This window comes from Etheostoma cragini, chromosome 5 (genome assembly GCF_013103735.1).
Source record: "Etheostoma cragini isolate CJK2018 chromosome 5, CSU_Ecrag_1.0, whole genome shotgun sequence".
In the NCBI taxonomy this organism is placed as follows: Eukaryota; Metazoa; Chordata; class Actinopteri; order Perciformes; family Percidae; genus Etheostoma; species Etheostoma cragini.
This window is the reverse complement of record NC_048411.1, coordinates 13,545,143-13,556,942: the sequence shown is the minus strand read 5'-3', so window position 1 is coordinate 13,556,942 and position 11,800 is coordinate 13,545,143. Positions and strand designations below refer to the sequence as shown.

The window sequence follows — 11,800 nt, the reverse complement described above, 5'->3', positions numbered from 1 at the left end:
TCTCTCTCTCTCTCTCTCTCTCTCTCTCTCTCTCTCTCACATACACACACACAAAGACAGACAGTCAGACAGACACACACACACACATACACACTGAGCTCAAATCACAAAAACAGCCCTCCAAGCTTGCAGATACAAAGCTTTGCAGGAGCTCACTACAGCGTGCACTCTTTCTTCCTCTCGACCAGACACTCAGGAGTGCGAACAATAGTCAACAACTCAGACATTCCTACTACCCAGTCTAAGCAGACACATGGAGCTAATGGCTGGGGCGACAATTGAATATGTCTGAATTCCTTGAAATGTACAAGGTACAACAAATAAAACAACTGACTAAATATATGCACATTCTTTCCAAGTGACGCACGTGTGGCAGAAGGTGCCAAGAGGGTCTTTAACGTGAAGTGGGTCTCTCTGTTCCCACCACGCTGCGTGCAGAGGCGGTTTGTCCCGCTGCCTGAGCCGTGTTAAACTAATTACTGAAGGTGTGACTGCTCAACAGACAGCTGCCACAACAGCAGACCCCCCTGCACACACAGCAAAATTCAAAGACTTAGCCCAAAAATTGCATCTTTGATGATAAATGTAAAACCAACATACACTGTGATAAATAGGTGGATGGTAAATGATGACCTCTGTACAGCCGAGGAGTCATATTATGTTTTAGTGTCAGTAAGTCTGACAAACACCTTATTAACTTTGGGCTTTCTCTTTTTTTTCGTTTAATTCTTTGATTTCTTCTACTGTCCAGCATGTGGCTTAGATTGGGATGTGGGACTTTCTGCTTTTGGTGATTTGAAGACAAACAACCACAACAAATTACTGTTCAGAAAAGCATTATCTTGTGTTATTTCCTTAGATGAATATACCTTGTGTAACTTAAATCCCTTCCTAACCATCTCTTATAATGCATTTTTTAAATGTATTGCACCATGCAACTGAACATAAAATGTATTCCACAATGGGTTTATTCTGATTTACAAAACAGTACAGCCCAGATTACTAACTTGTCAGATCAGAGTTATGTTCATATAGATATTGTTTCTTTTATTATTGCTCTGAGGAAAGCAGTAATCTGTTATATATGGACACGAAGAGAGAAAGTCACCCTCTCTTCCCTTCTCTTCCCCTCCTCCATGAGCCATTAAGGGGCAGACAGGAGAATATCGGCCCAGGAGAGAGGAGGAGAAACTCGATCCGTGCTGAGACTGCTGCACTGCCGCTGGAGAGAGAGCCATTGTCAGGCAGCACTGGGCCAAACACAAGGATCGGAAACGCAATGATTGCAAACGCCTAATAACTAATAAAGTATCTGATTAAGACCTAATGCGACAGACTGACAATAAATGTTGTTACTGTGGTTGCAATTAGTGCAGCGCACAGCAATTAGTGCAAAATTGAATGACAAAGTGCATGAAATTACACATTAGTTGCGATCACGCCGAGAGACACACTCGTTGTTGCAGTGTTGAAGTGTAGTTGGTTACCTATGTGAGCACCGCAGCAGAGAGCGATGATCATCAGCAGCAGGAGCCGGAAGCGGCGCACCAGAGACGGGGAGGCGAGGCGCTCAGCCCCGCGGCAACAGCATCCGGCTCTCCCCATCCCCGTCCATGCAGGGCCAGGAGGGGAGAGTGGACGGACCTCCAAAGGGCGAGGAAGACTGGTGTCCAGGCCTTCTCACTTCTTCTTCTTCTTCTTCTGCCTCTTCTTCCTCACTCTTCTTTCCTTCCTCTCCTCCTCGGGTGCGCAGGGGCATTAAAGCACAGCTGCTCCACGGAATGCAGGGCGGAGGGGGTCGAAAGGCAAAGAGATGAGAAAAACAAAGTACAAGGATAAGTCACTCCGACGACACTTTTACTTTCTCCCCTGTACAACATCCACACCGCGCGTGATTTAAGTGCGCTCCCTCCGCGGTCGGACTTTCCCCTTGATTGTGATCACAATGTGCTCTCCTCTCCCGTCCTAAACACGCACAATCACATCTCTCTCTTCCTCCAAGCCAGACCGGGGTTTCTCCTCCACTCCTCCCCTTTCACTTTCTCCTACTCCTCCTCCTCTGCCCCTCCAACAAATCAATAGAGAATCAACCAAACCCTTCTGGCGGAAAACCCGCCTACCACGACTCTCACTCACAGAGAGAGAGAGAGAGAGAGAGGCAGACTGCAAAATAATGAAGAGGCCGGAGATAAAAGTTGTAAAACGTTGGTAATATGCCATTAAATCACACGTGTCAAATCAAATGTGTATACCGAAGAGAATAATGGGTGTCCGATGCAGCGCTGCCGAGCCAAGGTACTTTACTTGGCAAAGTGAAAGCTGATCACCACATACCAGAGCCTATATCACCTTCACCATAACCTATTTCTTTGTGTTCGTTTTTCTTGTGTTTTCTTTCTAATAATAGTAATAACAGGCTATTAAACAATAATAATAGTCCTATAATATAATGATAGTAATCCCTCCACCCGGACAACAAAAGGAAACTAAGGACATTAGTTTTAAAAGCTGTAATAGGCTATGACCTGAACATTCCCAGAGAGATAAATAACACACTGCCTGTTTTTTGTTTACATTTGTTTGTTATTTAGGTAGAAATTAAATGCCTTTTTTCTAAGTATCTGGGATGCTATGCATGCACATTTTGATATTGAAATGATCGCACTAATTACAAAATAATTTCATTCTGTGAAGACTTAATGATGACTTGCAAGTTTTAATGCCTGTCATCACTTTGAATGCAGAAAGTTTTCCACACGGCTTTGGTTTAGTGTGTCTTCATCTTTTTTTTTTGATCATGTGCACTGACCAAATGAGCTGCAACTACTCAGGAGAAATGGGTGGGTAACATACACTACAGAGAAGCTCCATGTCTGCTTGCTTGTTTTATGTTTTCTGATCAAAACCCTCTAAGACTTAAACCGCACATGTTTAACTGTTTTTTCAAATAACTTGTTGCAGTTGGGAGGAGATGTGAACCAACCTTCCCTCTGTGACTTTTTTAAAGATAAGTTTGCATTTGTGCTTACGTAATTGGCAAAGAAAGCTCACAGAGAACAGAACACAAAGTGAAGGGAGCACCTCTGTGACATGAAGCAGTCCAGACATAACAAAACTGTTCAAACGGTAACAGTCGTAAATCTATACAGTCAAACGAACAAAACTGCAGAAGGTACAATGTGTGACTATTATATGTAAACACCCCAAGGCAATAATGACAAGACAACGCGTAGACAGTGCAAAGGAGCCTGTGCCTTTGCTATCACTATTGTTTCCTCCCCTACAGCTATAATTCATAAATGAATAACTACACCCGCTCTTTGTGGAGGCGGTGGAAATGCATTTTAAAATTTATATTGCACATATTTTGAACCTGATCCAAACTTCTTTTTTCAAGTAAAGATTATGGAGTTGGACAAGCTTCAAAGAAAGCACAAAATGATCTACAGTTCAGGGCTATCATGTGCATAGCTTCAACATATTTGTTTTTTAACCGCTCAGTTTGTATTCTGCCAAAAGAGTAGGTGTGTTGAAGGTGTGCATGTGTCTGTGCAGAGCTGTATTAATCTGCTGCATTCTGCCTGACTGTGCCACACTGGCATAACTTGTTTGTATGTGTAAACTATGTGCATATGTGTGTGTGTGTGTGTGTGTGTGTGTGTGTGTGTGTGTGTGTGTGTTATTTGCAGCAAACAGAGCTTCACTGTGGCTGATATTTTATGTGCCATGTGTCATAGCCGGATAGTTTCACTCTAACATGACTCAACTACAGTACATACACCCACTGCACTGTTTGGTCACGGCCTCTCGTTCCCCGCTGATTGTGTCAGTAAAATAAACACACACAGTCATTATAAAGCTCATAAGGATTTGACAGTAAGTGCGGCCAGAGGAGATGATGCGTGCAACCCAAACAGAATCTGATATAAGATCATATTAGCTTCCTGTTTATGCCAGAAGCCTCCGATCTCACCAAGGAATGAGAATATATATATGTGTGTGTGTGTGTGTGGGTAGAAAAGGTTGTCAGATGTTGTGTTATTGTGTATACGTGTGTGTTTGTCCACTGTCCAATAAAAGGCATACAACATCATTTTGAAAAAGGAGTTTTTCCACCCCTAGATGACAGTTAAAATGATATGAATCACACAATCAACGTTGGACAGTCACCAGATTTTGTGTTGAACAGTGCCTGCACCACCATCATCAAAACCCCAAATGAGTTTGTTTTTCCTTTAATTTGCCACCCGGCTGTACACCCTGTCCAAATATTAGGATGGGAATATAGCAATCAGAGTTTTGACAGTTAAAACTGTCTCTCTGACCGACTTGCCACATCTCTGCAGAAGGACGCACACTAGTGAACATTTCATTCATGCCTACACCCCGAACACAGAGAAGTTAATTCAATTACATGTGTGCATATGGTGTTATTCATCATGGCTAATTTCATATTTTATTCTAATCACACATCCGCCCACAAAGACACACACAAACCTTGATAACATATGACCCTATTCATGGTGTTTAATTCTATATTTCATACTAATTCATGTAATCAATTACACCACAGCTGAGACCCGGGAGCACTCCTTAACACACACACACACACACACACACACACACACACACGCACACACACACACACACACACACACACACACACACACACACACACACACACACAGAGCTGCTCTGCTAGTCACACATGCATTCACACGCTGTGCCTCAGGCACAAAGACAGTCTGTCTCTGGACGTCCAGCTTGTCTTCACCTTAACACCTCTGCCTCTCTTCTTCACTTCTAACTCTCTCCACCTGCCCCTCACCCCAACTCCAAACAGCCCGTCATTCAACAAATGGCTCTCGCAACTCTATGCACACCTGTGTATGCATGTGTGAGGGTGTGTGCCAAACTGTGTAAGTGATGAGAGTTTTGCATTGTTGAAAACATGTTGAAGGCTGTGTTTATAGGAAAGGTACGATGTTGCAATGAATCTTATCTCTCTCTCTCTCTCTCTCTCTCTCTCTCTCTCTCTCTCTCTCTCTCTCTCTCGTTAAAATACTCCGGGACATATAAAAGTGAAAGAAAATAACTTAATAATTGAGTAACACAAATTAAATTCTCTAAAGTAAAAATACAATGGTTTATGTTATAGTATTATGCATGGATTATTATGTAGTAACTTGTAAGATTAAGAGAAAAAAACCAAACCTTTAGTTCAAAAGAAGTGTAATTGTTGTTTTCGAAACAACTAAAGTGCACTGGAACATCAGCAAGTGAAACTTCTAAAACTTGAAACAAATGAATGTGCATTGAAAAATGGCACTGGCAGATTTCTTTCACATAAAATAAGTCAAATGACTTGATAAGAAAGAAGTTTTTTGCAGGGGACAAATGCATCATACTTCAAATGAGATCGTATTTTGTGTGAAAAATGTAATTGTCAAGTAAATAGTAACTACAGCTATTAAAACTGAAGTAAAAATTCAGTAATTCCCTCTTAAATTCAAACGCAAACTATAAAGTAGCACATAGTCACGTTCCACCCCTGGACACATACTATATCTGGATATAGTATATGTGTTCTTCTCTCGCACTCATTCTCAGTGCCAGCCACCACAACACACACACACAAATCCCACACACCCCATTCCTGACTCACAGATGGGTGGTAAAGGTTAGCTGGGATTGCAGGTGTGTGTGTGTGTGTGTGTATATGTGTGCGTGTGTTTATATTCCTGATGTGAGACGATAACTTAAAAGATAAAAATCCAGGTATCAAAGCCTCTGGTAATGCGAGTGGAAACCCAATCCCATAATAGCCTGTTTGATAGATGTTTCACTCCCCGCCAAACTCATGTTGTGTTTCACTTGAGTTGGCCTTATCAAACCTCCTGTGTCTGCACATTCATTTTACTGTTACAAAGAGAGGAGACTGAGGCTGGTTTCAGGTGCGTCGTGTCAGAGTGGGAAAGCGAGAGCGCTCATCTCAGGGTCAGTTTATCTTTGAATTGCTGAAGAGAAACGTAGCGTCATCAGAGAGGTCAGATCAGTGGGAGAGGATTCCAGAGAGGGAGATTATCACATTGATCCTTCTCTTCTTACACTCTCAGCCTCACTCTTTTTCCCCAGACCAGCCCGCTGATGTGCATTGATTGACTGGTACCGACGTAAAGACCAAAATACTATCATGACACTCCAGTTAAAAATAGAAACAGAGGAGAGAAAATAGAACACATAATCATGATCGTGCTTTCCGTCCTTCATGTCTTCTCTCGAATCGTGCTTCCTCCTGCTATTACCACTGCTTGTTTTGCATACATAGAAGAATGCAACTGCACCATGTAAGCCTACTGCACTTTTTGTGGTACTTCCTGTATTTTTTACTCCCCTACATTTGTCTGACAGCTATAATCACTGGTTACCTCACAGATTAGATTACAGACAAAACCTATGATGATTTCATAAAATATGATGCATTGCTATGGATAAGGTGGATAAGGAAATGTATGTCAGGGACACGTTCCTCTTTTGCGCTGGAAAACGTAAATGTATACTTCTTGGTGGGGGGGGGGGGGGGGGGGGGGGGGGGGGGGGTTCATACAGGTAGCTTATTGTAAAGTGGATTATTTGCCACAAAGGGGGTCAAGTGTGAAGATATCTGAAATGATTAAACACGACCCATTTAAGAAAATGAAAAACAGATTGAACATTATTTTTCTATCATCTATTCACCATCTTTGTCTTTACCCTCTTCCTCCCCTTCTTTATTTTCCTCATCTATCATTTCATCCTTTGTGTAAAAACATCTGAAGCACACACAGCTGCATCAGACAGCGTGGTGACAACGAAGCCTCTGTTTTCTCTGCAAACACACACACACACACACACACACACACACACACACACACACACACAGAGCAGTAAGTAGGAAGCAGCTGAAGGATGTAATAGGGCAGATGAGGATCATGGGGTTGCAGTTTGGTTTGGGTCAGGGTGAATGTTTGGCAGCTGTGAGACAAAGACGTGCTATTAAAACGGCTCCTTACTCGCTTGCAGCTTGCTCTGCAGTAAAACTTGTTTTGTCAGTCAATTTGCCAGTTAACATCAAGTCAAATAATAAAGTCCTTGTGATTCTATCAATGCTTCTTCTGGGATAAGCGGTGTCTCTTTGTGTGTACATTAGTGCATAACTTCCAAAATCTGGGACATTTTCTATATGGTCAGATGATCAGACCATGCGTGTCATAATTGTTAATTTAGTTTAGCTTTCTATGCATGTACTTTAATTACATTACACACACATCTCCCTTTCGCTTTCTCTCTCTCTTTCTCTCTCTCTCACACACAAGCAGGTTACTTTGTTAATGTGTTGTATTTTCCACACACCCAAACACATGTACACACACACACACACACACACACACACACACACAGAAAAGGTAGGGGCATCTATAAATCACTCGCACTCCTGTACACACACACACACACATACACACCGCACACGCACACACACACACACACAAAGAGAAAAGGTAGGGACATCTATAAATCAATCACACTCCTGAACCATATGCTCATACCTGTCTGTGAGGAGGAAACCCAAACACAGGGGAGCCTCTTACATTCCAGCTGACCAAAACCTGACAGGTATACAGATGGAGAGAGAAAGAGAGAAAGAGACAGACAGAGAGAGAAACATAGAAAGAGAGAGAGACAGAGAGAGAGAGAGACATAGAAAGAGACAGAGAGAGAGACAGAGAGAGAAAGAGAGAGAATAGCTAGGTTAACATTCAAATGCACAAATTGTAACTGTAATTGTCAAAACAAATGCATGTGTGTTTTGAAGCCCAAACTGTTATCAAATATCAGGAGTTAAGCAGTCGGTAGCACTAATCTTCCAGTCAGGTGCTATTCAGTACCTACACCATTGCTGAAGAAAAAGGTGCAAGAAAATGTTGTAATTAAAAGAGAAGCAGTCAAACCCGAAACCCCAAACATTATGGAAGAAATACAAAGAAAATGTGATGGAAATTAGGCATTTAGGTTTGTTTTCTGTATTTATTTAGGGCTTTTCCACCTTTAATTGACAGGACAGTTAAGTGAGTAGGGGGGAAGACATCACAGGTCGGACTCAAACCCTGGACCTCTGCATCGAAGCATAAACCTCTAAGTATATGCAGGGCCTGCTCCACCCAATGATCCAACCCGGCCACTGTTTCATTTATCTTTTGGGGAACTTTACCGCCTCCTTAACAGATTTTTGTGTGCCGCCATTTTTAGTCGCTCCGTTGGAGAAGGTTTTTTCAGGTTCTTTCATGCTCACATTCAAAATGTGCATAAAACAGGTGGATAGAAACACCTATTGACAGAGAGAGAGAGTGAACTCACAACCCCTCTTTCTCTCTCCTACATCCAGCTGTGAGTGCCTCCCTCTCTTCTCCTCCCCCTCTCCTCCCCTCTCTTCCCCTTGGGATAGAGTGCTCACAGAGTGGCAGATGGGTGGAATGCATAATACATAGACTATTTGGGGGGCTGGGTATGTGTGTGTGTGTGTGTGTGTGTGTGTGTGTGTTTGTGAGTGTGTAGTTAGTCCACGGGGGGTAGGCTGTGGAGTCATTATAGATCTAATGGTTGTGTTTTAGACACTGCGCCGTGCCAATCTCATTTGAAGTGCAAAAGCCAAATGAGTGTGAAGCCTTTCATTACTCATGCTCTGTGTGTGCACGCTCCCTCTCGGTTCATGCGAGGCAACAGATTAGTGATGCAGTCACAACTTTTTAACTGACATGTGAGATATATATATGTATGTGAGTGTGTGTGCACATTAATGCATGTGTATTTTGAAGGGCGTTTAAGGTGGATGCTAGACTGAGTGAATTTGAATCTTTTGTCTCCCACAGTCGTGTTTTTTCTGCCTCCCTGCTCATGTAGACCGACTTTATTTCCCTAATTACTGTGATTACAGCAAGATGAGGCCTATGTATCATAATGTTGTGTAATTAGCACTCAATTGTAAACTAACAAGGCCTCCTCAGGCATAGGTAATGGATTTTGAATAGACAAGCTGAGCTGAGGCATGACTAATACAACATGGGTAAGTATAATTAAAGCCTCCTCACTGAAAAAAGGTTCTTTCTCACACACAGCTGAAGTTGGAGAAACAAAGCATCAGACGGCACTGTTGTCAGAGAAATTCATCTTATCCACATCACGAATAAAAGCAATGTCTCCCTTGGACTATTTGTTTCGTGGGAGTTAATGTGTATATAAGATGTTAAGATGTAAGGCTTGTTAGCTGATGGAGGTGAAAACCCACTGCACTGAGCGCACTGAGACAGAGGCAGACAAACAGTAAGGGGGGGGGGGGGGGGGGGGGGAATCAAGAAGAAGAAAACAGAGTGAGAGAACAATAAAACAAGACAGAACAAGAGAGAGTTGGCAGGTAGCAGTTCTCTGGAGATTCATTAGGCTTGTCAGAAATGCTGGCTGTGAATATGCTTGCAAAGCAAGCTCCTCGGTGGGTACACAAAAACATACACACACCAACACAGGTGGCGCAGGTGTATAGAGCTCTTATCTGCTGACAGGTAGGAATAAAAGCGCGATAGGGACGGTGGGATTTGGAGTCACACTGGGAAGACAGCATGCCGCGTGTTTTCCTGCTGCGGTATCTAACATATCCTCACTGGCTGCACGTCCCGTGCTCTGCGGCACACAGCATCTTAAGTGATGAGGAAAAAATGTATTTTGTGTAAATGTTACTGGAGGAACTCAGTTTTCTACAGAGTTGGGGTACTGTAAACACAGCACCCTAGGACACAATCTGTGACAGTGCTTTGAAAGGCATCTTGACATGTACAATAGTTTAACTGGACAAATACCAGTATGAATGTAAACAATATGTGGGATCCTGCTTCTGGAAGAAATAATCCCTTTTTGTCTGGTTAAATAGGCCTTAGAATGCTGCTGTGCCAGTGTGTAATGAACTGAAACAGTAGGAAGCATATTATATCAAAAGTAAGCTGCTTGGATAGGAACCATTTTGTGCACAAGATACATTTTTTCTGTCTTCTTTCTCTCTCTTTCTGAATAAATCAAGAAGTTTATTATCATTGTTTGTTTAAGTGAAAACGCTAAGGATGAAAAATGACTAATAGATGATGAAATGACCTGAAATGTATGATGCAATCTGTGCAAGTGGAAGAGTCCTTTGTGTACATGTGCATGATTGCATGCATATGCATATTCGTCTTGGCACAGGAGTGCTGTGTGTCTGGGTTTTGGGCAGTGTGTAAATCCCAGTGTTTAGGTGAAAGAGAAAATCCCCATCTGATTCCCCAGCTGTTCCCGCAGACGTTTCTCTGCCTTGACAGCTTGATCGCCAACCAAGAAACGTTTACTGTACACACACAAGTAGATTTTCAGGCATGCAGACAAATGCACATGGAGAGCTTACTGACAATGAATAGAGGTTTTTCTTTGCGGTCTCCAGTGAGTGAAGTGCCAGCCCCCGGATGCACCCTCTCATCACACAGAGGACATCAGTGGGAGATGGGGACAAACTCCACACCAGCAGCTGGAAGCTAGATGACTGCTCCATGTGTTCATGTCTCACTGTAGATCTATAAAGCCTGACCGACCCAGCCTGGAACCCATCCTGTGTGTGTGTGTGTGTGTGTGTGTGTGTGTGTGTGTGTGTGTGTGTGTGTGTGTGTGTGTGTGTGTGTGTGTGTGTGTGTGTGTGTGTGTGTGTGTGTGTGTGTGTGTGTGTGTGTGAATGTAAAAGACAGACAGAGCTAAATAACCGCCTGTATGTATTCCTCAGTTTCACAAAAAGTATTCAATTTTATCTACTCCACCTTTATATACAGTCTATGATCTGCACTCTATATTGACAGTATACACATAACATCATAATTTTTGTGTTTTCCTGTGTTAAGTCTGGTGGGCAAATAAAAATAGTATGTCTAACCCTATGAAGTATTTTTTCTATTTTTATTTTCACACACATCTTGACAATGTTGTGACAGTATTTGTTTTCACCTCCTTTTCAGTGTGAATGATCAGACGGGTACGCTGCATCTCTTTCTCTCTTTTCTTCTGGGGACTCAGCTGTGGCCTCGGGATTATGGTCCTATGTTTCCGTGACAACCAGACATCATTGCCGAACGCTGACACTAAAATAACAGACTGAATAATTTAGCGGATCCATTTTTAAACAGCATGTCAATTCACATCACTGGCCACAGACACCCTGCTTGGCACCCTGCAGACAGGCCCACCCAGGCCAGGAGAAGGGTGCGGCAGCGTCCAAAATTCAGTCAACAATCTGGCTGTTAGAGCTAGAAAGGCCCTGACACAACCTTGGAAATAAAGTTACTTGTATAATATAGGTACATTTTTCCTCTTGAGGTGAAAAAAATGTTTTAAATTAATATTTGCATCATAAAAAATGCATTGAGATACAGAAAAAAAACTGAATCAAAATGTGGAAAGGCAGACATGAAATACAAATAACTGGCCAATAGGAACAGACCTCATGTCATAAAATCAGATTGTATCTACCACAGAACTGATCTGTGTTTGGTGTTTTTGTCATGGGAGAAAGCAGCCCGGTTCGATGAAGGTAGCACATGGCTCCGTGATCAAGGTTCAGAAGACATCATCCATCAGGTCCAATTTTCACGTCTGATTTTCTCATTGAATTCCATTTAAAAAAAAGATCACAGAAATTTGCATTGATGACCGACCATTTATTAACATGAAGCATTGGTGCAATATGATAATAAGAAGG

The 11,800-nt window shown here is 42.3% G+C and overlaps 1 protein-coding gene across 1 annotated transcript in view; it reads right to left on the bottom strand.

Annotated features, from left to right (window-relative positions):
• Positions 1–2,046, bottom strand: part of rgmb (repulsive guidance molecule BMP co-receptor b) — a 9,351-nt gene extending 7,305 nt beyond the window's left edge. The window contains exon 1 of the mRNA XM_034872561.1: positions 1,488–2,046. Coding sequence (XP_034728452.1) covers positions 1,488–1,605 — 118 coding nt within the window. The 5' untranslated portion in view covers positions 1,606–2,046. The remainder of the gene's footprint in view (positions 1–1,487) is intronic.
• Positions 2,047–11,800: the final 9,754 nt, after the last annotated feature.